The following is a 27,870-nucleotide window of genomic DNA, read 5'->3' on the forward strand; positions in this document are numbered from 1 at the left end:
TGTCTCTTCACAGCAATAAAAACCCTAAGACACAAGTAGATCATTTTATTGTAAAAATGTAAGCAAGTATAAATCAACCTATGTGAAATCACTGTGTATTAGCATAAATGCAATTTCAAGTGAAAAAAAGAAGAATCTGATCAGGAATAAACATTAAGTTTCAACAGTGCAGCTGGGCAGTGATGGCACATGCCTTTAATTCCAGCACTTGGAAGGCAAAGGCAGATGGATCTCAGTGAGTTCGAGGCCAGCCGGGTCTACAAAGTGAGTTCCAAGACAGCCAGGACTGTTATATAGAGAAACCCTATCTCAAAACCTCCCTTTCCCCCGAAAAAAAATTTCAACAGTGCTAAAGTTATTTTTGGAAGACACTGATGTATTAAAGATGGTTTTGCTTATAAGGACCTTAGAAAAATAAAAAAATTTCTGAGTGGGCCATCTTTATCTCCTTGTGTGTGTGTGTGTGTGTGTGTGTGTGTGTGTGTGTGTGTGTGTGAGAGAGAGAGAGAGAGAGAGAGAGAGAGAGAGAGAGAGAGAGAGAGAGAGAGAGATGTATATATATCAGGCCATGAGGTAACATGAGAAAACACCAATCTCACCAAGATTTTTTATCTTATCTAATCAAACCATGTTCCTGGCTAGGAAAACCTTTCTTGTAGTTATTTTAAATGTAGTCATTTTAAGTGAACAATCTGAAGAGAAGTCCTATGTAGATCCATGTTTCTGTTAAATGACTGCTAAACCCTAAGCTTTAATCTCCCCCTCGTGGAAAGAGCATCCAAAGCATTGCTATTATTCACTCTAGAAGCCATATTATCACTTTAAAGACATCAGCGTGAGCTTGTGTTTCAGCAGGGGAGAGCCTGTCCAGCGGTGACTCCAGGTGAGCCCTGTGTTCTGCTTCAGAAGAGATCTCGGTGGAGGGCAAGGCTGAGCACCTGGGCCTCACAGGTTAGCTTTTTCCTTTGCAGCCAAGTGAGAGCCAGCCTGCATGTAGGTGTGAATCGCGTTCTGTGTCAAAGGAAGAGAAGACCAGCATGTTAGCATGTCAGCATGTTAGCCAGGGGGATTTCTTTTATAACCCAGAAATTCATTCACTGTGAATGATTTCACATTGTGGGGAGCTAAAATGAAGCCTATGTGCTGTGCATATCAGTTCTTTATGTCTCTAAGAAAATGCCTAATAGCTGCTGAACTGACAAGATAACACCAGTGGAAACCAAACTGTATCTGATCCAGCCCAGCACACGCTCCTCTGCCCGTCATACCACTCTGGGCTCACCTTAGGCTTCTCAGCATTGTATTTATCCAGAAGAGCCTGGATGCGGGCCCCGTAGTCAGGGTGGACATCAGTGAAATTCTTGACCTGTAGCCGAAGGAAGACACACATAAGCATCTCCTCACCCACATATAAGCCTTCTTGACCCCTGGTGTCTATCCCACTATGCTTGCTCATTAGATGAGGAAGGAACATGAATAGGAAGTTGTGCCATACAGGTTCTGGAAAAAGACTTGGGGGAGGGGGGGAGTCTAAGTTCTTCAGTCTATAGGCTGAGCTGCCGTACCGAAGTCACCTACCGAGATTCAATGCCCTCTCTCTAAATGAGCAAGATAATTACACTTATGTGGTATCACAGAAACACACTTGGTCTTTGCTCTACATCTCTGGCACATGGATCCTAAAGCCTTTGGAATTTACCATCTTCAGCGTGCCACTGAGGAGCTTCGTAGAAAGCCTGATGAGCTTCAGGATGGAGCTGGTACCAGACACAACACAACAAACATAGGACTTGAAGGTTGAGATTTCCAATCCCACCCCTGTGCATCCAGGGAAGGCAGAGGGCCTGCAGATGGTGTCCAATCACCTCATAGCTGATGACTGCATCAGCCATGCCTACGTAAGGAGAGCTCCATGAAAGCCCTCATATGACCAACTGGACTTGTGGAGCCTCTGGTGGGTGAATGAATGGAGGTGTTGGGAGGATGATGCAGCAGAGCAGCCCTTCCCACACACCTAGCTTCTGTACCTCTTCCACTTAATGAGTACTGAGATATCCTTTATAACGAACAGATCATACTAGACAAGGGGTTTTCCTGTGTTCTGTGAGCCATCCTAGCAAATTGTCAAACTTGGTAGATGATCCTGGGAACCCTGAGACAGTCGTCAGAACTTACGGATGTGCCAGGTATCTCATGGACATCAAAAGTGGAAGGGGTCTTATAGAGGTGACCCCCTAAATCTGTGGTTATGACACTAATTCCAGGGACTCTTGTCACAACTGAATTGAATTGTAGGACAACTAAACACCACCAGAGAATTCAAGAACTGTGTGTTGTTCAGGGAGAAAGCATACGACCAACCTCATAGGCTATGACAAGAAAACATGCCTGAATAACTTGTATCAGCTGTCTGTAAACAGCTGACCTCACACTGGGTATTTCACAAGTCCGTGATCTGTATGATGGAACAGACTTGGCACTCACTGCCTCAATTCAGAATGATGCACAACCTTAGCATCCGCCAGGCCACTCCATGAAGGTATCCCCAAGCAGCAGCTGAACCCCCAGAAGCAGTGAAAGGAGGCAGGGCACCAGAAACAAACAGAAAGCCTTAGAGACTCAGAGACAGGAGACTACCAAGGATGGGAGCCCAGTTCCACCATTGACAGGCTGCATTCTTTATTCTCATCAGGAACAAGAGATAAAATTTGCCCTGCCTATCCCCCAGAGCAACCACCAAGCTCTTTGCTAGTACCTGATCTGGGTTCTAGAACATTCCAGATAGTGGTCCTATGATCAGAGAAGTGGCAACTAACACAAGGAAACAGAAGGGCCACTAGGTTTACAATGAATATACTCCTGCGACAAACCAAAAAGCTAGAAGCCAGAGAGAGGGCTTCATGTAGCTCAATGAGCAGCCAGCAGACACATGCCAGCATCTCAACTCAGCCTGCTTTGGGGAACAGCTCTGTTCTTGCTCTAGAAAAGAGGCAAGCTTCTACTCCATCTGGAGAGTCACAGACTCATGACACTGAGCCTTGACACGGGCTTCAAACCACAAAACTGGCATCAATGCTTCTCATCCTCTGAAAAGCTTAAGTGAGACTAAAGCAGAGCCACATCTGGCCATCTCACACTATTGCACGCAGAACCAGCTGCAGCTGAATTAAACAGCATACACAAGAATTCACTTTAAACTCAACTAAATCTCTACATACTAGAGAAACGGGTAAGAATGAGAGTACTATCACACAAGATAAAACATCAAGACAAGGTAATCGGAGTTTGACTGGGAATTGCTCCACTGTTTTAAAAAGTCACCTTAGCTGAGGTAAACTGTAAACCATGCTTTTCCTTGTAAGGGTCTCTCACACGGCTGTACTACCTGCATGCGCCAGCAGGTGTCACCCTTAAGCTAGCAAAGAGAGACTCACTGCTTTCTTCTGAATGAAGAGCTGAGCATCTTTCAGGTGGCCTGCAATGTTCTCACACAGGCGTTTCCTCTCCTCCTCGTTCAACACCTTCGTGTAGAATGTCCTCACCTGCTCAAGCAACAAGAGGGCAAAAAATAGAACAGCCATTTGACCATGAAAAAACTCACCCAAGAGTCTACATTTGAAATACACAATTTTAAAAAAATCACTGAAAAATTATAAATAAAACTGCCATCTGTGTTGAATTAATTTCTGTTTAGCATTCATTGGTTGACAGTAGCTCATAACTAGTTTTCTTCTCTGTGTCTCTGTGCATGTATGTGTGTGTGTGCCTGTGTGTGTGTGTGTGTGTGTGCGCGCGCGCATGTGTATATGTATGTGTGCAAACATGTGTGTGCACAAGTGTGTGTATGTCTGTGTATTTGTGTGTGTGTGTGTGTGTGTGTGTGTGTGTGTGTGCACATCTAACTTTCTCAGGATTGGTTGCTCCTACTTAGAGCCCATATGCTTCCAAGAGGCATGCTCAGTCAGTGGGGTAGTATCTCCAGAGTGGTGCTCTTCCCTGGTCCTGGCATTATGCTGAGACCAGTTCCAGTTTTCCTTTCCAAAACCCACAAAACCTGAGACTTCTTTAACTCCTCAGAGATATAACACCTTCATAAGGAGACAAATCAGTCAAGAATCCCATCAGATATAGACTTCTGGTATACCTCCAGTTGCTTCTGTGACTCATTTTTTTTCTTTCTTTTTTCTTGACTCATGTTCATTACTAGAATCTAAAGATAACGTGTTTAACTGAGCTGTAACACCTTTTCAGAACATTTAATATAGTCTGTCTCTGGAGGGAGGGAAGGAGGAAGGGAGGGAGGGAGGGAGGAAGGGAGGGAAGGAGGGAGGGAAGACATCTATGTCACCATAATCTATCATCTTGAACCAAAAAGGATTTTTTTTCACATTTATTTGTTTATTTATTGTGCACACACATGTGCACGCCATGGCACGTGTGTGGTTGTTGGAGGACAACTTGTGGGCATCAGTTCTTTCTTACATGTGGGTTCTGGAGCTCAAACTCGGGTGTCAGACTTGGCTGCGATGCCCTTCCCCACTGAAGCCATCTCACTGCCCCAGAAGGAATTTCTGGAAGCATTTCCAGTAGTTCCCCACAGCCAGCTTGTCACGGGAGCTCACTGTCAATTTTCCAGGAATTCTGGAAACAAACTATTTACACACACACACACACACACACACAACTTTTTTTTCCTGCAACTTTCTGAGCTCTTGGTCATTAAATCCTTGCTCTGTTAGTTCTCCAAAGCTTTTCTTTACATTTTTTTAAAAGATTTATTTCATTTTATGTAGATGAATGTTTTACCTGCGTGTATTATAATGTGTACCACATGTTTGCCTGGTGCCCAAGGAGGTCAGACAAGAGTGTCACAACCCCTGGAACTGCAGTTTGAGACACATGTGGGTGCTGGGAATTGAACCCTGGTCCTCTGCAAGAGCGGCCAGTGCTCTTAACCACTAAGCCATCTCTCTGGGCCCTCTCCAAAGTTTTTCATCTGTCTTTCCAATGTTCTTCAGGAGAGAATAGGTCTGATATGAACAAGTCCTCTAACCTAGATGCAGAAAGCCACATGAATCACTTTTAAAGAAGTAAACATGAAGCTTCTTAGTATATCTCATAGAACTTTTACTATTGTGCCATTATGCTTTGAACCCATAATACCAGTATCATGGCTGATTAAAAATGAGTCCTACATCGCAATAAGAAAACCTCTCATTAAAATAAGAAGGGTCCTAAGAAAGCTCATATAGGAAACCTTGATGTGCAAATGGCAGTCTTGTTAACTAACTGGTTTCTACAGGAGTTGTATGGCTGGCTTTGCTCCTGTCTTGACCTCACACACACAAATTCCTTGAGCGGCAGAGACCATACTGCAATACACTTGATGTCACCCATCTCTCTAAGAATAATACATTTACTATGAAATGCTGTACAGGCTACATTAGGCTTACCTAAATATGCTTTATATCCCACGATAAAACAGCAAGCACGCATACACATACCCATTTCAAACAGAGACTCATTTAAGTATTTATGACTATTTCACTTGGACTCTGCATTTTCAAACTGAGACAATAAAAACAGTTCCAACTGAATTTAAATACTAATTAACAGAACGCTCCCACACAGGACTGTGGAGCAGCTACACTCCCATTCCTTGCCAGGGTGTGCTGGGAGTTGTACGAGGTCCTAGCCCACACACAGGCTCCCACAGCAGCCACTGGAAAAGCCCACAGGGCAGTGACATGTGCCTGGAAAGAGGGTGAGCACCTGACTGAGAGCAGTTAGCAGCAGGCTGATCCAAAGCCAAGGATACAACCTGGTGAAAAGATCAGCCGAGCATCTGGTTATTGAGGAAAGAGTGAGAGGTACTCAAAAAGAGAAAAGGTGAAAAGAGAAACAGCCGTAAAGGAGAGTCAGCCATGGGCATGACCAAGCAGCAGAAGTTGAGAGGCAGAGGGGAAAAAGCGGGGGGCGGGGGCACAGTGGAAAGCAGTAAACATCTGGAGAACAGCTGGACCACATGCCCAGGAGCCCCGAGTGGAACCCCTTATCTCCTGTTGCCAGTTTTGTTCTGTTTTGTAGTACCAGGATTCAAACCCAAGGCCCTGCCCATGCGAGGTGAGGCGAGCGCTGTACCGCACTTCCAGCCTTCAATAGCTGTCTTGGATCTTCAGATCTAACATCTGGAAACTGGGCTGTTCGGCCAGGATGCTTAGGTCTTACTTGCCCATTTCTTAGATGCTCAGGAGATCATGTTCCCCCAGCATCGCCCAACTGTATCCCTTAAGAAAGGCTAGGGGAACTGAAAATGAGTCCCCACATCTGGAATGCAGAGACTAGTATGACACAACTCTTTGATGCCACACAATAAGGAGCCTGACTCGTTGTGAGAGCCAAGTCTTCTCTGGCTTCAGGTCAAGACACCTTAGACTACCTTAAGAAGTGGACAATAAGTCAGATGTGATGGCACATGCCTTTAGTCAAGATACCTACTTGAGAGACAGAAGTAGGTATCTATGAGTTCAAGGCTGGCCTGGTCTACACAGCAAGTTCCAGGCCAACAGACCTATAGAATGAGACTGATAGGGCTATACAATGAGGCCCTGACGAGAAAACCAGCCGAGTGCCCACCAAGGAGCCGAGGGAGCCGTTACCTGAGTGACGTTGTCTTCATTGGCGCTGTTGAAGCGCTGCACATCTGTGGAGCACTGTGAACTGTGCTCCAGGGCCGAGCGCTGCTGCTCGGGAGCACTGAAGCTGTTGGGGTAGTAGTTTGGAGCACCGCCTTCAAAGAGAAGCAGAGACCTACTCAGGGGAGGGAGGGCCGAACGTCTGCCTGCAGGGCACCCGTGTGGGAAGGAGCAGGTGCCAGCGGGAATCAAATACACACACATTAGGTGGTGTACATACAGCATGCTGGGCAGCGGTTCCTCACTTCCCAGGTCTGGCTTCAGGCCCGGGGTTGGGGGGTGGTTGGGATGCTGCCCTCTCTAAACCTCCACGTGGGCTGCCTCACTCTAAGTCTGAATAAAGAGATCTCAAAAGCCGCGGCAACACTTCAAAGGTTCTTGGCTGATCTGCACCAGAAGAGTCTTCAAAGATCTGACGCGGTTGCCATTGAGACCGGTCCAGAGATCTGACAGTTTCTGCCGATCGATCGGATGGAAGCTCCACCCGAACACTGACTCTCAGGTATGCAGAGTGACCTAATCCATCCCTGTTCCCTCGTCTGCAGACCAAACCTGGAGCTCTGAGGTGTTCGTGGGGCTGGGATTAGAACCTGTACTTCTGCCTCTGGATGACACTCTTCCTCACACGGATTTCAGAACTTTTCTCCTTAGCAGGCTCTAATGCTCTCCTCAATCCTACTTTTCTATTCCCCCCTAAAAAAGTTTTTTAAAAAGAGGGGGTGTTTTTTTTTTAATCTGTATTTGTAATATATTAGCATTCATTTATCTGGATTTACTGAACAAAATATTGGCAGATATAATTACACATTTTTTATGATTCTGAAATAAATGATGAAGCTTTTCTCTTTCTCACTTGTCATCTTTTTCATTTTTATTTACTGTGTGTATGCTTGTACTACAGGACATGTGTGAGGATCAGAGAATAACTTGTGGGAGTCAACTCTCTCTGTCCACCATGTGGGTCCCAAGGATTGAACTCAGGTCTTCAGGCTTACCCTCTGGGTCATCTCAATGGCCCCTTGTTTTGGTATATTTACATTCCAAACTGCACACTGCTTTGGCTGATATCAGCAGGAGACTGCCTATCAGAGCCTCCACTGCCTGGACGGGAACACATCCAGGCCTGTACAGGAACACTGTCTAGGAACCTAAGAGGCTTACAGGGAGAAGCCGGCGACAGGAAGGCTTCACAGCTCTCCGCCAGGACAGACATCCACCATGGATAATTAGGAGAAGCTTCCTATCTCAGGGATCAAGACACCAAGGGTGTGTAGAGTTGGGGGAGGGGGTATTGGCCCTATACCATGAGGGCCATCACTTACTCACTTTAGAAAGTAGCCCAGGGCCGCTGTGCCAGCATGAAAAGCAGAGCGTTCAACGGCCAACCACCACACTAGTTCTTCACTAAGAATTCGCTCTTTGAGAATTTTTAAATTCTATTTCCAAATACATTCTGACCTTTACTCAAAAGTGGGAGCTGTCTTGGAGGTATTGGCAACTGGGAACAATTAAGTTCTTTCATGAGAATTTCCAGAGCACGGCCCAAATGCGTTCTAAAGCAAGCACAGGGCTTCAACATCCACCCCAAAGCAGCTTTCTCACACGTGTGCCAGTGGGATGCAAACACGAAACAATTAGCTACAAATGAAGCTCAAGACAAACACAGATGTCTGTGCCATGCACAGCTGCAATAACAAAAGGGCCAGAAAAGAAGGGGGAGAAAAACAGAGTCTGGAAGAATGGAAAGGCGGGATAGAGATGCAGGGAGTATCTCTGACTTCAGGCTGGGGCCTCTAGAGTCCTAAGAGAGCGGAAATACTACACCCACTCAGTGGAGTTTGGCAGAAAGGGTACAGACTCAGTAAGTAGCAGGGAAGCCTGGGAGTAATGACAGGGGGGAGCACGCACAAAATGGCACATACAAAAACAACTAAATGTGTAAAAATAGTCACTGAAAAGAATGGCAAGAAATATGTAAAAATGCAATCATCATGGCCCTCTGGGTGTTAGGATTCTTAAATCAGTTTTTACCATCTATTTTCCAAGTCCCCTTTAAGGTACATATATTCTTTTTATTGGAGGTGTACCCTATAATATATAATACCTTTAATTTTCATATAGATAATTATGGCCACAAATAAACATCACTGGTCAAACTTCCGCAGAGATCTATTTCCCTAGCCTATTACTGAAACACGGGGCCCCCAGCAGGAAATTAAGAAGTTATCTATTAAACCGGAATATTAAAAGAAAGCACATCAACCAAGCACTCTGCTCGGCTAATCAGAGGCTGTCTGGGCAACAGCATCAGAAAAGGGAATTAAAAGGGAAAAGCCATGCACTTGACAAATGAACCCCAAAATACCCAAATGCAGGAGAATGTCATCTCAGTTGACTATTTAAGTAACGTCAACTTAAGAGAAAAACATGGAAAAGACTCCCTTGGTTTTCTCCCCTCCCTTTCCTTCTAATTTCTAGGCAGACCTGGTCCTCTGGCTTCACCAGAACCTGGAAGCAGCAGGAACTTTGTGCCTTTGCATCTCCAAGGTTTCAGTCCCCGTATGAGTGACTCGGAGAACTGCACATTTTGTAACCTAGGCTGGATACCCTCCACTACAGCCCTGTGTAAGCTCTTCTCCCCACCCTTCCACTGCGGGACAGACACCAAGGGCAAGCGGAGGAGGGACATCTCAGGAATGTACAGAAAACAGACAGAAACCAGAAGAGACCACGGGCAGCTCAAAACTTCCCACGGAGCATCAGACCTGGGTGCCTGGCAGTACCTGCGGAGCATGTTACACACAGCACAGGCATTCTCACGGCGGCTGGCTTGAGGACCACTGGCCAGCATCCCAGCCCATCCACGCCCCATGACAAGGAGCCAAATATATCAGGCCTACCCTGATTGTCGTGCATGCACATGGGGCCGTCCCGCTGATAGTTGGCCACGCGAGCACGATAGGGACAGTTCACAGGAATCTGGAGATAGTTGGGTCCCAGCCGGTGGCGATGAGTGTCGGGATAGGCAAAAAGGCGGCCCTACGGTAATACACACAGCAGGCATTAGGAGCAGTTGTTTATGAAATAGGAAATGCGCTACAAACATCATTCAAAAAAATCAAAGTGCATGATTACCGCATAACCCTGCCTAGCTCTGCCCTGCAGAGCTAAGCCTCTTCCCACTAGAAAGTGTGTTCTTCCTAAAGACACCATCCCTAATCTCCCATGCCAACCGGGCAACTAACTTCACTCTGTCCTATACAATGGCGCCTACCAACTCCCCAGGATGAGACAGTGCCTCGGCATGGTATTTAACATTCCACCTCACCAGAATCCTGAATGAATTCTCCACCTCCCCAGCCCTCTACTCAAGGGAAGAACTGAACCTTTGCTCATAGGACACAGTGCAATTCTAGAAAGCTAGCTGTGTGGAAATTGTTCAAAGAAGCGTTTCCCATGCTGCACGGTAAATTATACACACTCTGTATTCTGAGACTTACTAACAAACACGGAGAGAAAGCTGTGGTTGGAACTACTGGCCCTTTGCTGCCACAGGTAATGACTCCGAGGTTAACCTGAATACACAAATTATGCCTTGTATTTCCCAAGGCAGAATGAGAAGCATCTTGACATCAGCAAAAAGCTTTAGAATTTGCTCTCCATTGATCTTAACATCTAATCACTGAACTATTCTTATCCTGCAAGGTTTTAGTCTATGGCAATTCTTCTTTCACAGCCTTGATCACTACCTGACTCTTAGACATATTCTTCTGTTCCTAATTATATAAGTCAAAATAAAAACCAAGGTTTAAAACCATAGAAAGGAGACCGTGAGAGGGGATGAAGGGGGAAGGAAAATAGGGGAGATAATAGAATAAATGTGACATAAAAGCCGGAGGGATTTTTGGGAGGAAGCAGTATGGGGAAGAAGAGAAGAGGGGCGTGGGCAGAGGAGGAAGATGGGGAAGAGAGGAGGAGAAAGGGGATTCATAAAAACAAAGTATAAGTATAATAACAACTTATATATAAATGTCTCCATGAAAAAACTCACTAATGTACATGCTAACTTAAAACTGATTTAAAATTTTAATATTGAACTACATTTTTTAAAACGAGCATTAAAAATGAAAGCTAAACACCAAGCTAAAGAAGGCAAATACAGCACTTATTCTGTACCAAATCACAGCGCCATGCTTAACAAGGTCCCACTGATTCTGCCAACATGGTGGCTAAGTAAGCCTGCTTCCCATAATCACTCCACGTCAGCCAGGTAACATTTAGATGGCTGGTCATGCAGATGGCACTATACCCCAGCCACAGAAAGAAGCGGGCTGCCTCCACTGGCTCCAGCAGCCGCATGCCCCAACTCCATCAACAGGCGAGAAGACAGAATGGAGTCATGGGTAGCTTCTGGATGGAGCCTCTAGCACAACACTCTGGCTTGATCACCTTGTATTTAGCAGGCAACCCTAACCTCATCTAGGAGCGGCAACCCTATCCTCACCTACGAGTGGAGACACACACAGGTTCAGAAACGGCCACGGGGAGCACACACTGACACCGGCTCGCATGGGGCCTTACTCAAGGCTTTGTCCTTTACAACGCTGCTCTACCTGACCGAACGGTCGTTCCCCACTCAAGCACCCAGCACAGCTTCTCTCCAGATTCCAGCCGTAAATGACCGAGTATGGGAGCCAAGAGAGACCACACAGCTGCACAGCCAGACCCTCGGCACAGTCTCTCTGCTTCCTGCATTACACTAGTCTGGCTGCTTCATGATGCGCTGGCTTACCGCAGTGGATTAAGTTTTAAGACTTATTAACATGACCTAAACGAAGACACTGTCCATCCACACAGCAAGGGTCACTGCCCCGCTTCGGCGCTCAATCTCTTCAGGGGTAACTGCAGCCTTCTCAATTTGCTCTCTGCCAGATATTCCCATAAAAGAACCTTCCAAGGGCTTCTCAGATTGCAGCAGTCCTTACCCACCCTGGTCAGCAAATGGCTTAAGGGGCCAACAGTCCTTCCCAAACTGTGCGTCTCCTCACACACCCCATATTCGGCTGAATAACACCATGCCTGGCCTACGTCTGTTTTCTTTGGTTGCACGGAATACATGATTGCTGAGGACACTTCGCCCTGGGCCAGGTGCTCCATCCGATCTTCAGTCTTCTCTTGGTTGTGTGACTGAGCTGCTATCTGACTCTAGGTGTCGCTGCAGACCCAAAGGACACTGGTAAACTGGACCCCTGTGCCGACCTGAGTCACCTTTCATTTTTTAATGTTTTCTCAATACCAGGATTATGCAATCTGAGCTCTGTCCATGACTTTTTCCTGCCCGGTGGACCCTGCTAGTCCCTAATCACACAGTTCCGTTCCCTTCCGCCCACCAAGCAGGAAAGGCAGAGGGCAGGGCCATACTTCCTCTACTCTCCAGTGCCAACCAAACCCCAGATACGTCCGCTTATAGCTGTACTCTACTCCAGTTCCTTTTCTGTCCCTAACCTCAGCTCCTCCCTTTACTATTCATCACTGAGAGGAGTTCTTCTACTTGATAGCCACCAGGCCATGCTTCTCAAAACTGAGTAATCCTTCTGCTTCCCAGAACAGAGAGTTGTACCAATGTCCAGCATTTAAAGGCTCCTCTAACACAGACTTGGTGAACCTGTACACTCCATTCCTCTCATTCAGGACAGAGTAATTGTACAGTTCAAATACTACCAACACAGCGCACGTCTGTGCCTGTCCGCATGCTCTCTACTGCTTTGTGTCATTTGCTGAAAATCAGGCTCCTACTCAGCCTGCAAACTCCATCTCAAATGCCATCTTGTTCCTAGAATTTTGTGACTGGCCCCTATCTCACACATTTCAACCTCAGGTCCACCACTGCGCTCTGCCTTATACTACAGTTGTCCAGCCTTTCACAGTAACACACCCAGCAGGGCAGTGCTGAGCTTGTTTAATGAAAAAAGTATCAGATGTCCCCAGTGTCACAGCAAAGGTAACCCACAGACACACGGAGAATCTCAGCTTGCTCTCCAAGGAACCTGACGCTTGCCTAAATCAGAACTTACGTAAGCAGCAACCTTTGACCTCTGTGGTCTGATCAAAGATCTAATCTTTAACCTCTGTTTTGTGTTCAGAATCTAAAAATCACAAAAGATTGGTTTGCACAGCAATTATTCAGCCAATTATTTTCCTACTGATTCCTGGTCCAAAGTAGAACTTTCACTCTTTGAACTCTTGGCAAAGCACCCTAGAACGTGGCTTAAAGGGTGAGGAATGCCTGGTGAGATCACATGATTAAACTACTCCACTGCCAATAATCACAAAATCTGGTTAATAAAAATCATCTACGGAGCTGTTTTCACAGATAGAAAATAGGTAAGTATCACCCTGGAATAGAAATGTATAAAATTATGTTGTCAGTGATTGTAACTATTAATTAGATCTTATAACATAAGATATAATGGCTGAGCTAACCATGTTATTTTTTTCTAAAATATGGAGACATTTCTATTATATCTTTTTCCTGAGATCAAGTGTTCACATCTTCAAATATTAGATATTTTATCATGGGTGTGGCTTATAATTGGTACAACTATAGAATGGCCACCTAAGGATGTTTCATCCCAGTGAACTCAAAGGAATTAAGCACCTCAACTGAAATTCAAGTGAAAGTTTTAGCAATTCCTCATATAAAGATCATGCCAAGTTATACACTGTGTGCTCATGTATGTGTGCACACAGACAGGCACCTGCCTCAGAACATCTCAACTCACTGGCTTACCTGGAGCATTTTGTCAGGGCTGGGCTCAATGCCAGGGGGCATGTTGCTTGGGTCAAAAGCCATCTGCTCGACTTCAGCAAAGTAATTAACTGGGTTTCTGTTTAAGACCAGCTTGCCAACTGGTATAAGAGGGTAGTCCTTGTGAGGCCAAACCTGAAAACAATATTGTATTCATAATTACCAGATGGCGGATATTAAAGGCATCCATGAAAACACCAACTTTCAAATATAATCAAGCCAGTGAAAATAATGCTTAACCCAAGAGAAACACGATAAGAACGTCAGGTGACTGCATTATCATATTGTGAGAGCAAATGGTAAATATTGACAACTGTGCAGAACCTGAGTATATCAGCTTTTCAAAACTTGTCCCCTGCTAATAACACAGGAAGCCTCCAAAGTGACCCTGATGAACTTCCCACATGGGAGTGAGGCACTGGCAGACAGGCAGCCCCTCACAGACATGAGGACCCTGCCGAGCTTCCACCTCATAGCCAGCCCACCCCTCACTGTGAATGCTTAGCTGTGATTTATTTATTATTATTATTAAACAGGAAGAGACTTATAGAATGAAATAGTTGCTGCTGACTTACCTTGGTAAGATCAAATGGATTAAATGGGAAAGTTTCTGCCTCCCTGAAAGTCATGACCTGGATGTAAAAAGTCCAGGACGGATAGTTGCCCCGGGCGATGGCATTGAAAAGGTCTCGGAGGCTGTAATCTGGATCTTCCTGGGTGAGTCTTGCCGCTTCTCCAACGGGCAAGTTTCTGATGCCCTGGTCGGTCTGCAGAGTGAAAGTGGGAAGCTCAGTTCAAGTTTACGGAAGAGGTGACCAAAGACAATTCCTTTAAATCATACTTCCGTTGTTCAGATCTGACTGTACTTACTTATCCCAATTCTTGTCAATGTCAAGGGGATTTCTTCCACACTTTTCACATTTAAAATCATTCCTCTCTTTCCCTTTATATATTCTATGTCATTTGTATTTTTATGCTTATACTACTTTTTAATCAGAAAAAATACTTTCTTAATAATAAAAAACTCTCATCAGTTCAAATAAGCAAGAGATAATAAAAATTAAAGAGTTTTTAAAAAGGGACTTTTAAAATAGTTTTTTTATTTATTTTAACTGATGCATTAAAGCACCAAAATTATGCATATTAATGGAGAATATTTATCATTTACTTAAAGCAAAACACTCAAATCCTTTCTTCCTTGTGCAAGAGCACATTAGAACTTGGTCCTCCCCAAATGTGACTCAATACCATTGGCCAGCCTTTCCCATCCCTCCAGGCCCTACTCTCCCTGGCCTCTGATGATCAATATTCTAATTTCATCCTCTAATTCTCAAATTTCACCTATGAGTCAGAGCATGCCACATCTGTCTTTCTATGCCTGGCTCATTTCACTTAGCGCAGCAGTGAAATGATCCAAGAGCTAAAGGAAACCTTTTCCCATTTAATACACCTAGATAGCTTGTTCAAGTAAGTATTAAAATATTACAGAAGAAAGCAGGCCTTTGGGATGTTGTTAAAAAGGGAAGCTATGCTGAGCCTGGCTTCGTGGGCCTGAAAGCCCAGCTACTCAGGAGGCTGAGGCAGGAAGATTGCAAGTTCAAGGCTCAGCTGAGCTACCAACTAAGTTCAAGGCTAACCTGGGCAACTTAATGAGATCCTGTCTCAAAATACAAGAGGTGCTGGGGATGTAGTAGTTCAATGGTATAGTACTTGACTAGCAGCCCTAGGTCAATTTCAGTACCACACACACAAAAAGGAGAGAGACTTCATTTGTCATGAACCCACTTCCTTCTGGTTTAGCAGTAGTATTTAGAAACAGAAGTTTTTAACCTCCTGAAGTGCTCAGGGAATACTGCTAACCCTCTCAAGTTCACTGGTAAATATTGTTCATTGTAATATAAACCAAGATCATACCAAAGACAGAAGCCATGTGCTCTAACCTCTAACTACATGTAAGGAAGAATCCATCAGCTGTACATAGTTCTAATTTGAGAGGCCTGAATTTGTCCAGGAATTGGTGGCCAACAAAATATTTACAGTGCTAGTCAACTGTATCAATTCTTTGTACCTTTGGGTAAAAGCCTGAGAAAAGTGAGGATTCTCAGTCTCTGCACAGTCCTTTAGGAGAAGTAAAGAGAGTTGGGTAGGAGGAGAAGCCTTGTTACCCTGGGCCAGACAACATGTACCTTGTAATGGAACTTGCAATAGACCGCCTCTCCATTTGCATTAACCAGCTTGAATGTGTGGGATCCATAGCCATTCATGTGCCGATGTCCATCCGGAATCCCTCGGTCACTGAACAAGAAAGAAACCTGAGGAACAGAAACGGAAATCCTCCCATTTAAATTGAAGTGTCCCAAGTTTTCACATCCATGCATTTCCAGAAAACTCCTCAGGACATGGAACACATCCACTAACTTCCCATCAGAAGAGTTATTATTTTGCCTACAGAAAATGACAAAAATTGTAAAGTGTGACAAAGCATGAATCACTAATATTATCAAATTCTATGAAGGAGCACTACAGCAAATCTGGAAACTAGACCCACACATTGACATTAGCACAGCTTTCCTCTCATCTTCCTAATACGCAGCTTCCCCTCAGACTAGACTTTATTCTTAGTCTTCAAAATATTAACTGATAGCATTTCCAACCATCTAAGCACCACGCCACTGTAAACTCTTTGTGGTCAAGAAATTGAAGAAGCACCCCAAAAAGACAGAAGCCAACTCCAATATAATGACCTGAGAAGCAAGACACATGGCAAGGCCTAATTAACAATGCCATCCCAGGTGATACAGGAGCCTGAAAAAGAAAGCGTTCTCACCTGATGGAGGGACTCTGGACGGAGGCTCCAGAAGTCCCAGACCATGTCAGGGTCCTTCAGGTGAGTTTGTGGGTTTCTCTTCTGGCTATGGATGAAGGATGGAAACTAAATGGGAGCAGGGGGAAAGAGAAAGAGAAAATAAGAATCCCAAACCTAAGTTTACGAGAATTACAGTGTCTTACATAATATATTATGGCTCCTTTATGGATTATAATTCTGATCAACCCAATTCCAGAAATTTAGATTGCTAGATTTTCAAATAATATTTGATCAGCAAATACAACCAATTCTTTGGATACTCTAAAATCAAATGCACTCCAAGCTGAAGTATCTCTTTAAACACCACAACCACCAAAGACATCACACTCACATAACACACATCACACACACACACACACACACACACACACACACACACACACACACACACACGCTCTATCTGCTTCTCAGACAAAGCCAGTGCTGACTAATCCTCCAAGCTCTACAACGGAAGCTGGACCATTTCCACTAGGTCAGTGAATCTTGACATGTCAAATCTAAGGCCAGTGATAATTATCATTTGATCTTATAGAGCAGTGGCTCTCAACCTTCCTAATGCTGCGACTCTTAATACAGCTCCTCATGTCATAGTCACCCCCATCATAAAATTATTTCATTGTTACTTCATAACTGTAATTTTGCTACTATTATGAATCCTAATATAAATATCCGATATGCGGGATATCTGGTATGTGACCCCCCCCAGAGGGGTCACAACCCACAGGTTGAGAACTGCTGTGATAGAGCTACACTAAATTCTGAAAAAAAAAAAAAAAAAATTTAAAGGGCAACCCAGAAAATCCACATTCTCTTTTTTTTCCAGGGCTTATCCTCAAAGGCCAATCCCTAAAGAGAACTGGAAATCAATACAAATCAAACAGCACTTGTAGAGAGCAAGACAGCCCGCCACCTACCAATATGGCGTCCCTGATGAAGAAAATAGGGGTGTTGTTTCCCACAAGATCCCAGTTACCATCTTCAGTGTAGAATTTCACTGCGAAGCCGCGAGGGTCACGAACTGTGTCCGCGGAGCCTGACTCTCCAGCTGGAAGAGTCAGACGGAAGAAGAATGAACCATAGCCGAGTTCAGTGCAGCCACACGGCTATAAATCACAGAGAAACTCGGCATCTTCAATCCGCTTCCTGGAGTCAGATTCGGTATTTAAATGTCTGCGGTATTTTTACTACAACCTACCTGCTAATTGGGTCTAGAAATCAGACAAAAGATTGAATTGAAAGTGATAAGAGATCGTATATACCAACAGCTGACAAGGCTATCCATTTAACCGGTAATTAAAGTAAGAAAATAATTATGAAGATTAGAGCAATAAACAGTGAGTTGTCTGGGGCTGGAGAGAGGACTCGGCAGTTAAGAGCACTGGCTGCTTTTACCGAGAGTTGAGACTCAGATTCAATTCCCAGCGCCCACACAGCAGCTCCCAACCATCTAACTCGAGTTCCTGCAGATGCGACACCCTCTCCTGGCTTCTGAGGACCCAGGCAGGCACATGGTACACAGATATGCATGCAGGCAAACATCCATACACATAAAATAAAAATAATGAAAATTTTAAGGAAGAGTGAGCTGTGGGGAAGCTAGTATTGAGAAAATTAGCTAAGACACAGGTTTTATTATTTATCTCATGCAGTTTTGCATGCCATGGTTTTTTGTTTGTTTGTTTTTAAGCACAGAACCTAACAGAGAAGTCTAACTAATTAGGCACTGTGATGTGTTAGGATATATATAATAATATTAAGTACAAATACTAATTCTATAACACAATAATAAAACTTCTTAATCATTCTGGAGTAGATTATCCCATACTGCAAAGTAGATCTACAGACTACTCTAAATAAATCACCTATACTATTGTTGCTCTAGACTTAATTCTCAGTAAAGGGAAGTTGTTACAATGGTTATTAAAGAAGGTTTCCACTCCATACTTCCCTTTGAGGCAACCCTTGTAGAAAGCTATTTCAAAATGTCACAGAATTGCAGTGGTAACCCCTTCACGGTTCAGCAAACAGAACAGTAACTTCTTCCTGTAAGTCTCCAGATATTTTCTCTACAGCAAAATGGGCTAAAACATACAGAAGTACTTGTTTCCTATGTCTTCGTATGTTTTTCTTGAGATTAAGCTATAAATGTCCCCAAATAAGGTGCAGGTTGAAGGAACCAAAAGAGGCATGCAAAACAGACTGACTTACCGACTGTGGAAAAGCGAACCGCGATGGGAGTCCTCTTGCCAATATGCTCAAATACCTTTGCCTTCGAGTATCTGGTAATATCGTGAGTGACCTCAAAGTATCCAAAGGCACCTAATGAGGGAGACAGAAACTCTCAGCATAAGACCATCCCTAGGAGGACCAGGCCCTCCACAGGCACCTGTGACAAGGAAAACTGAACAGTGTTCCGGGGTCTGCCAATACGATGGGGGGGAGGGGCGGAAGAAAGGGAATACAGAATGTTAAGAGCCAGATGCAAAGCCCTGTTGTCACTCAGTGCTCGGATGGGTGCCACACAGCTGGAGTCAGGAGGCGATGATGGTGCTGGGAGTGTTAGGAGTATTAGCTGGTCAAGGCAGACCAAAGGCAAAGGACTTCTGGACAAAGGACAAAGGTCTGACGGTAGAGGCCGACGCCAGGGAAAGACATGGAAGGAGAAAGAGCAGCTGCCAAAGGACAAATGAGAAAGCACAGCAAGTGACAGCAGAGAAGACATAAGACAATGGGGAGGAACTTCTCTAGAAAGAAGAGATGAAGGAATCGGGAAGACTGACTGGGTCCACAGAACAGGCCGAGAAGAAAATGCATTATCCTTCCCATGCTGCCCTTTTTCTTTTCTCCTTTTTTGTTTTTTTTCCAAAACAGGGTTTCTCTGTGTAGCCCTGGCTGTCCTGGAACTCCATCTGTAGAACAGGCTGGCCTTGAACTCAGAGATCCACCTGCCTCTGCCTCCTGAGTGCTGGGACTGAAGGCATGCGCCACCACCACCCGGCTGCTACTCTTTTTCTTATTGGGCTTTTCTTTTAAACACTATTATCATCTTTTTTTTTTTTTTGGTTTTTTCGAGACAGGGTTTCTCTGTGTAGCTTTGCGCCTTTCCTGGAGCTCACTTGGTAGCCCAGGCTGGCCTCGAACTCACAAAGATCCGCCTGCCTCTGCCTCCCAAGTGCTAGGATTAAAGGCGTGCGCCACCACGCCCAGCTCCTATTATCATCTTTTACATCCACTATAAAAAGATCAAAGTTCTACAGAAGTTGGGCAAAAGAGAAGGAAAAAAACCACAAATTCACCATTCCCACATAAGTATGTTCTATTTTGCAGTTCATTTCAGTATTTATCCCATAAGAGCATATTTTAACCAAGCTGCAACTGGTGTGTATTACTTGATCTGTGTTTTCATTCCTTTACTGAACTATGTAATGGAAAAATAATGGAAGGTTACTGTTTAGTATGTGTGGTGCTGGAGACTGAACCCTAGGTTTGCTGGATAAGCACCCGAGTACTGAGCTACACCCCCAATCCTTGATCTACTGAGACAGGATATTACTGCTTAGCACAGGCTGGCCCTGAACTCAGTCTCTCTCTGCCCCTGCCTCCCACGTGCTGACAACATGGGTATGTGCCACATGCTACATCTGGCTGGAAAACAGCTGTTTGTTTGTTTGTCTGGTGTATGTGCACACCATGTAAGCATGCAGATATGAGTCTATCTATATGCATGAGTGAGGAGGGCGAAGGAGAAACGGGATGCCCTTGATTGCTGCTTCCCACCTTTATTTTTTTTGAGAAAGGTCTTTCACTGAACCTGAAGTTCGTCAGTTTGGCTAGGCTGGCTGGCCAAGAGCTTCTGTCCATTCCCCTCCTCCCACACACAGCCTCCCACCAGCACTGAGGTTACAAGTGTGCTATAAATGCCAGTATTTTTTACACATGGATGCTGACGATCTACACTCAGGTCCTCACAGCTAGGCAGGAGGCACTTTACCAACTGAGATATCTCCCCGGCTCCCAAAAGTTAGTATTTGAAAAACTGGTTGGGGGCTGGACAGATGGCTCAGCAGTTAAGAGCACAGGCTGCTCTTCCAGAGGACCTAGGTTCAAGCATCCAGTCCCCACGCAGCAGCTCAGAACTGTCTATAACTGCAGTTCAGGGAATCCAGCGTCTTCTTCTGGCCTCCTTGGTACTAACTGTGCACATGGTACATAGGCAAACACCCATATACATTAAATGAATAAATTTTAAAATTGTTTTATATATAAATACATAAAATCTAACCTAGACTACTCTTCTATTAATGAAAAGTTTTCCTTTCTTCCAAGAATGGAGATTTGGGGTTTTACTGAAGGAAGGCTATGTGTGATAACTACAAGGTGTCAAGTGCTTTGGGGAATCCTTGGGGCCAGGTTAGGGTGAGGAACACAGACAGCTCTCACCTGCTCCTTTTGCGTGCACCACTCTCTCAGGAATTCGCTCTCTGTCAAAATGTGCCATTTCATCAGTGAAAACCACATCCTGAACGAGAAGGGGCCCTCGGGACCCAGCGGTCATGACATTAAGTTTATCTCCTATTGGGTTCCCGCCTCCAGTGGTCAGGACATCGGGTTTCTGCGCAAACACGAAAGGAAAAAAAGAACAGTAGAGTCAGTACAGTTGAACCCTTAACTTACACTGTCATATCTTGTCATTTTTACGCCTTCGTCCTGTTCTTAAGTCTCCTGTGCACTAAGTCCTGAAATACTACAGTCCGCTCTCAGAACTCCTTGTCACAGCTCAACGTCAGTTCCTAAGACACTTGTTATGGGAAGCAGAGGTGACTAATGTCTGCTGCCTGGTTCAGCTGCTACTAGAGATAGGCACTGGATTCCACACCTGAGTCCCCAGATAAGCACCCCCAAAAGGGAACGTTATGTGCCTGATAGCCAATGTCAAAACGAACAGTAAAAAGATGGTCTTCAAAGAATCCATGCCAGCTGGTGCTTCCCTGAGGGCTGAATTCTGTCATACGATCGAGCTCACAGTCAGATTCCATGCTGGGACCGTTCAGAAGTAATGCTGTGGATAGACGCTCATTTCTCTAAAGCTGTGTATGCTGGCTATGTGTGCCATCACTTGTCAATTTAAAACAAACAAACAAAACAAAAAGAAATCTGTGCCTTTGGGCTAAAAATAATTGTTTCTGATACGATGGCTTATATTACCAATGTTCTAAAGAAGTCACCATCTCTGAAACTGGGCAGGGTATTTTACTGTATTAAACAACTACTTGTAATACACACCATTTCCTGATCTAGTTACATCAGATGTCTCTTGGCTGCCCCTCCTCTGAGTGACCACAGTGTCCAAGGTCCCACGTGATATTGTGCACACCCTTGCTTCATTCTCCCCCAGGGTCACTGTGCTGGTTTGGATGAAAATGGCCCCCATACACCCATAGAGAGTGGCACTATATAGTGAGTTATATATATATGGAAGAACACTGAGGAAAAGTCACTTTGGAATTTGTAAAACTCATAGACAAGACTCTCATACAAGCGTTCTACCACTTGATACAATTTCCTAAAGCATTAACAGATTTCCTCACATGGCCTCGTGAACATACAATCTATCTCCAAAACTTAAATAGGCAGCAGTTCAGAAAAGAGCCCAGAGGGCAAAGACTGAAAAGGAAGATCGCCCAACTTCAAGGGATATTCAGGGGAGTACTGGGCAGAAAGCTGACGCAGGATTCATCAGCAATATATGCTCTTAGATGGAGAGTGGAAGCAGGTCTTGCTCAATGGTCAAGCACTTTTCTCATGTGTATGAGGCTCTGGGTTGGATCCCCAGCCCTGAAAATAATCATAATTCCACCATCCGATAAAGATTTACTAACTACAATGAGCTGGTGGGGCTGGAGACTAGACCACACAAGTTATTTCACCTAAACATCCCAATAATCTCACGAGACAAATGTAAGGAAAATTGGCCTTAGCATTTTCTTTGGAGGAAAATGGTAAATGTCAGGTTCCACACTCACTGAGCCAGGGCTCCAAGAACGGACTGAATATAGTCACTCAGTTAGAAACATGAGCAATGTTTTGTCAAGCAAGGCTATGCTGTCTTATTTGTAAGTGACGTGAGTAAACAGGTCACAGGAGTTGCTAATATACCTCAGGTATTCACTTCACTGCTTCATGGCCAACACACCGCTACTAGTTTTCAAAAGTTAGAAACCTTTTAGAATAATCCTATATAAAGAGCAAACCTTCCAAGTACACAAAACAGGGACTGCAAAGAGGTTTTTTCCCTGTCTTGAAATAGAACTAAAATTTGTTAACACCATGACTGGCCTGATCTACTTCAACTATTCAAAGAGCAGAGGACAGAGGGAGATTTGGAGAGAAAGGCTTAAGAATTGCAGAATAACTCATCTACAGATGAAAAACACCCCTTTCCTTTTTTTATTAGAAGTGGCAGAGTTGAGGTACTTTAAAAAAGGAAGCTAACAACAAAAATGATAACCAAGAATTAGTATTTTCTGATCTACACTTTACTGTCGGCTCCTGCTTTCTAACCTGGAGAGAACACCTTGGCTAAGACGGAGACTTAGAAAAATACGTTTCCCTCTGCCATGTCTCTCCTGCTGACACACCATGACTTAGCAATTCTGCTCCTCCTGCTTACATGAGACATGAAAGCTCATTCACACAAGGAGTTAATTCGGCTACTCCCTCTCCACTCCTCTCCCATCCCTCATGTGAGCAGTGTATCCTCAACACGCTTATTATCAGGGCTAACCTCAAAAACATAAAGTCTCTTACAGAAATCTCACTGACAGGAAGGATAGGCTAAGACCCAGACTCTCCCCAGTAACAAGGGGACAGGACGGAGTCAGGACTCTGATGCTCAGGTTCTCCAGTGGTCAGAGATGACTTATTAAACCTGGGTATCCCATGGGAAGAGCCCATGTGATCTGAGCAGCAGGCAACAAAACTCCTACTTCAGTTCCATGCAAACTTCTGTGGAGACCTGTAGAATGGTCTCTTCAATGTATTTTGAGAAGAGAGAGCAGTTTTTTATACGGCCCTAGGTCATGCCTGTGAAATTCTGGATTCGATGCTCAACGACCAATGTTCACAAGGTTCCCAATTCACGTGTCAGCAACATCTGCCCACAGGAAGACTCCCGTTTTCTAAATTGCTTCCACAGTGATCAACACTCTGGTCCTGGTTCCAAAGAAGGACCCATCTAACTTGGCACTGGACATCTGGTTCTTGAGAGAGGAGACAGCAGAATGCTGACAGTTCCAGCATTTCCATTTACCACTCCAGTGAAAGTAAAAAAAAAAAGGACATTTTTAATGTCATAATAATAAAATTAATAGTCTAAAAAGAGATTGAGCCTGCTAACTCATCGTCACACTACAAGAAAGTACATGGACAGATTCCCAGGAACTATGGAGTGTGTGTTTTAGACAACATAATGTGGCTTCCTAGACACAGAGGCAGCCCACACTCCCTCGCTTCCCTGATTCTTAGCCCATAACAGAGTTCTAGCTAAGGCACTTAGAATGGAAGGGAACCTGATCCCTAAACTTCCCAAATACCCTTCTCCACACACTTCATCTTTCTATGGCTGAACAGTGAGGCCTCAAGTAGTGGTGGTGGTGGTGGGGGGATTGCTGCTGTTGTTCTTAAAAAATACTTATTTATATGTGTATGAACGTTTATGTGGGTACAGTGCCCATGGAGACCAGAGAGTGTCAGATCCCCTGGAACTGGAGTTACAGCCGATTGTGAGCCACATGTGGGTGCTGGGAACCCAGGTCCTGAGCAAGGAAAAGCAAGTGCTCTTAAGTACTGGGCCACCTCTCCAACCCCCTGCTTCAAGTACTTAGAACCCTGCGCTAATCCATGGGAAGCCTCCTGCCAATGAGCTGTCCCTCAATAACCATGAAAGACAAAACACCACTATTCTTTTCAACCCCAAACCACTCTGAACCATCATACAAGAAAGCAAGAAACTTCTGATGTGTTTATGCCATTGTGTATGTTGGACGCCATTATTACAGCACTTTTCCCACACAGGACTGAACTTAAAATGAGGGCCATAAAATCCATGGTGAAAGGTCAAACTCACAAATTTTAAAAGGACAAGAGAGATTCCAACAGATTACACTGGAGCCTATGCCCATGATCTGCAGATTCTAAAAGGATGCCCAGCATTTCTAGTCCATCAGAGCAAAGCAAATTAAAACCACAGAGAGCAATGACTAAATAAAAGTCTGACAACAACAAAAGCCGGCAGGAAGTAAGGCAACCAGAACTCCCATGTTGTTGATGGAAGTGTAAAATGATGCAACCACTTTGGAAGAGGACTGGGCAGTTTGCTCCTAAAACAGCCAGTGGCCCTATAGCCCGGTAAATCTATTCTAAGTAGTTTGAGATTTGTTGTTGTTGTTGTTTTGCCTCATTTATTAGGACAGGATTCTTGCCATATAACTCAGGATGGCTTCAAACTGGTGATCCACCTGCCTCTACTTTCTTAGTACTGGGATCACAGGTATGTGCCAGCACATCCAGCTAGGTATTTTCTAAGAAAAATCAAAGTGTGGGTGCATAAAATGACTGGTATAAGGAGTTTCATGTCAACTTTATTCGTAACAATCCAAACCTGGAAACAACCCATGTGTCCAGCAATAGTATAAACAGACAGTGGTCTGGTCACATGACAAAGCACGGCATGGTGTGTAAAGTTCTAACTGCTGATACACAATATGACATGAGTGATGGGAAAGCATTTTTGCTAAACAAACAGACAAAAAAAGAGCCTTCTACAAAACTCCATAAATCAATAGTTTAAATCGCCCATTACAATGATTTCCTAGGGCAGGCAGGGTGATGGTAACCTCGAATAGAGTTTTTCAAGGACAGCCCCTTTATTTATTTGGTTTTCCAAATCTCTTGTTGTGTGTGAATACAGGCATGCATTCATGTACGTGGTGGAAGTCAGGGGACAACCTCTGGTGTCGCTGTCCACCTTCCACTTGTTTAAGTTGTTTCCTACTGTCTACACCAGGTTGGCTGGACTGTGTTCTCCTGTGTCCCCAGCTCCACATAGGAATGCTGGGACTACAAGGGACACGTTGCCATCAAGGTTTACATGCATTCTGGGGATTCGAACTCATCCCCTCCCAGTTGCACAGAGAGCACTTTACCCAGTGAGGCACCTCCTCAGTCCAGCCTTGGTATCTTGACAAGGGCTCAGGGTGCAATGGTATATGCATACATTAAACCTTGCTGAACAGAACACATAAATCTACATGTTTCACGTAAGTCTACATGCATGCAAATATCACAGTAAAACTGCACCTGCACACCATACTCTCCATTCACATGCCTGCTGTATTCAGGTATAAAGTATACAGGTGACTAGATACACTAAAAAAAAAATCACTAATTTCATAGATAAACGGGGGGGGGGGGGGGGGGGGGAGGGATAGGGAGATAGATAATCTTATACAAAAGGTAATTGTATAATCCAGAAGCTGGGCAGTTAGGTGTGTACTGCAGTTCTTTTCAGCTTTTCTGAATTCTCAGCTCTTTTCATAATCAAGTACTTCAACTTATCCAGGCTATACAGAATGTGCTAATTTCCTTCCAGAAAGTAGAGGGCTCCCCACTAGAAACAAACATTTATTCGGAGTAGCACAAATTGAGGAAGAAAGCATCAATATTACCACCAATACAGGCAACATGCCCATAGCAAGGAAATGTCATGGAAAGGGGAGAGAGCAGCATTGCAAGGGAGCCTCCCAGTTTTATCTTGTGTTTGTGGACCAGCTGTGGTTCACCCAAGAAGTCAACACCTAAGGCTTAATGATTACCCTAAATAAGTAAGAGGCAAACTGGTCTCAGGGTAAACAGGGCGCTTTAAGAACAAGTGTATTTTACTTTCTAAAACTCTCACCTCAGTGGCCAAGTGTTTGTGAGTTCACCAAGTAGTCACCACAGTATGAACCAGGCTCTGGCAGCCACTGGGTACCCAACAGATCCTGGCTCTAGGGAGCTCCATTCTAATCTTGAATCTGCCACTAACTAGCTGCACATCCTTGATTACGACTGTCTCTCGGGTTCACTTGAAGAACTCAGGAAAAAAAAAAAAAAACTGAACGGACCTAGTGGTAAATAACCAATGAGGATGGGACCAAGAGCTTAGAGAAGCGTATCAGCGTTTTCCCAAACTCAGTCCAGGAGCCGTTGGCACTGGTGCTCCAGTTCACCAACAAGAGCATGGTTTTGAGAAAGGGCAAGGGGGAAAGGCTCCCCCAGCCCCAGCCCCACCATAGTAACCGGAAGCCATGGGACCACGCAGTATCATCCGCTTTGACCTCTCAAAGATGCCCAGACCAGGACTGTGCCTACCAAGTCTACTGAAATCCCTGTCATCTGTGAAGACACTGTTACAATGTCTTCTGCCTTACGACCAACTCCAGAACTCATTCTACACTCCACAGCTCGCCTGCATTCGAAACTGCCTGGCAATCATCTGTTTACACACCTTGTTTCTCAGTCTTGACTCTAAACTTCTCCAGGGTGTGGCCTTACCACAGGAGAATTTGTACATCTTGCCCAGCATTGTGGTGCTTAACTGGCACATCCTGGCACTCAAAGTGAATCAAAGCAATGATTACCACCTAATGTTCTAAAATACCAAGTCCGATGCTCCTAAGCGCCCGTGAAACAATGGATGTAAAAATTCTCTTAATCGTTGAATGCTGTGTCCGCTGCATGTCCCCATGAATGCTGCTGGGGGTGCAGCTGTAAGATTTCACACACATAAAGCCAGAGCCAGACTCCCACTTCCTGGTTCACAGCTACAGCTCTCCATGTCTCCCTCAAGCTATGACCTCTGTCCCAGCTGAACAACTGCCAAACTCGGTGCCAACCGGTTACTCGGTCCTAGCTGCCAGAGACAGTCAGTCCTGCAGGCCGGCAGCCCCAATCCCCTGCTCCACATAGTCCGTGGGACAGACGGCAGCCACTCGCTTGCGGCCAGGGATGCAGCCCCAGTGCAGGCCACCCAGGGGGAGCCGGTGCCGTTACTCGCCGCCCGCCCACGCTCTCACGGGGCACTAGGGAACGTAAGGTACCTGCACGGACCGCTGTTCCTTCCACTGCTTCATCTGGTCGCTGGCTGGGTCCCGGCTGTCCGCCATGGCGTCGGATTGCGGAGCTGCAGAGCGTGGTAGGCAGGACGGCTGGGCGCGCTCGGGGTTCCACCCGGGGTAAGCAATCGCGTCGGCCAGGCCCGCTGGAGAGGTGACTTCAGGCTCCGCCAATCAACACCAACACCACCCCACTCCTCGGGATGGCCGCCTCCTGATTGGCCGCTAGTACTCTAGCAGGGACAAGGATTGGAAGGAGGGTGGGGCGAGAAGCCGGGACTCCTGGAGGGTCCCCCCACCCCCCCCCCCCCGGGATGGGAAGAGGGGAGGGGACCAAAGGACAAGACT

General features: G+C 45.0%; 1 protein-coding gene across 1 annotated transcript; it reads right to left on the reverse strand.

The window, feature by feature from the left end:
* Positions 1 to 589: 589 nt before the first annotated feature.
* Cat (catalase) lies at positions 590 to 27,679 on the reverse strand. Its single transcript, XM_028877913.2, has 13 exons — positions 27,508 to 27,679; positions 20,810 to 20,981; positions 18,578 to 18,688; positions 17,284 to 17,414; positions 16,331 to 16,435; positions 15,690 to 15,815; positions 14,079 to 14,270; positions 13,486 to 13,638; positions 9,596 to 9,734; positions 6,660 to 6,790; positions 3,435 to 3,542; positions 1,283 to 1,366; positions 590 to 1,011 (listed from the first exon to the last, which is right to left on the reverse strand). The coding sequence occupies exons 1-13, from the start codon at positions 27,571 to 27,573 to the stop codon at positions 946 to 948; spliced, it is 1,584 nt and encodes a 527-aa protein (XP_028733746.1). The 5' UTR covers positions 27,574 to 27,679; the 3' UTR covers positions 590 to 945.
* Positions 27,680 to 27,870: the final 191 nt, after the last annotated feature.

Source organism: Peromyscus leucopus, chromosome 4 (genome assembly GCF_004664715.2).
Source record: "Peromyscus leucopus breed LL Stock chromosome 4, UCI_PerLeu_2.1, whole genome shotgun sequence".
Taxonomy (NCBI): Eukaryota; Metazoa; Chordata; class Mammalia; order Rodentia; family Cricetidae; genus Peromyscus; species Peromyscus leucopus.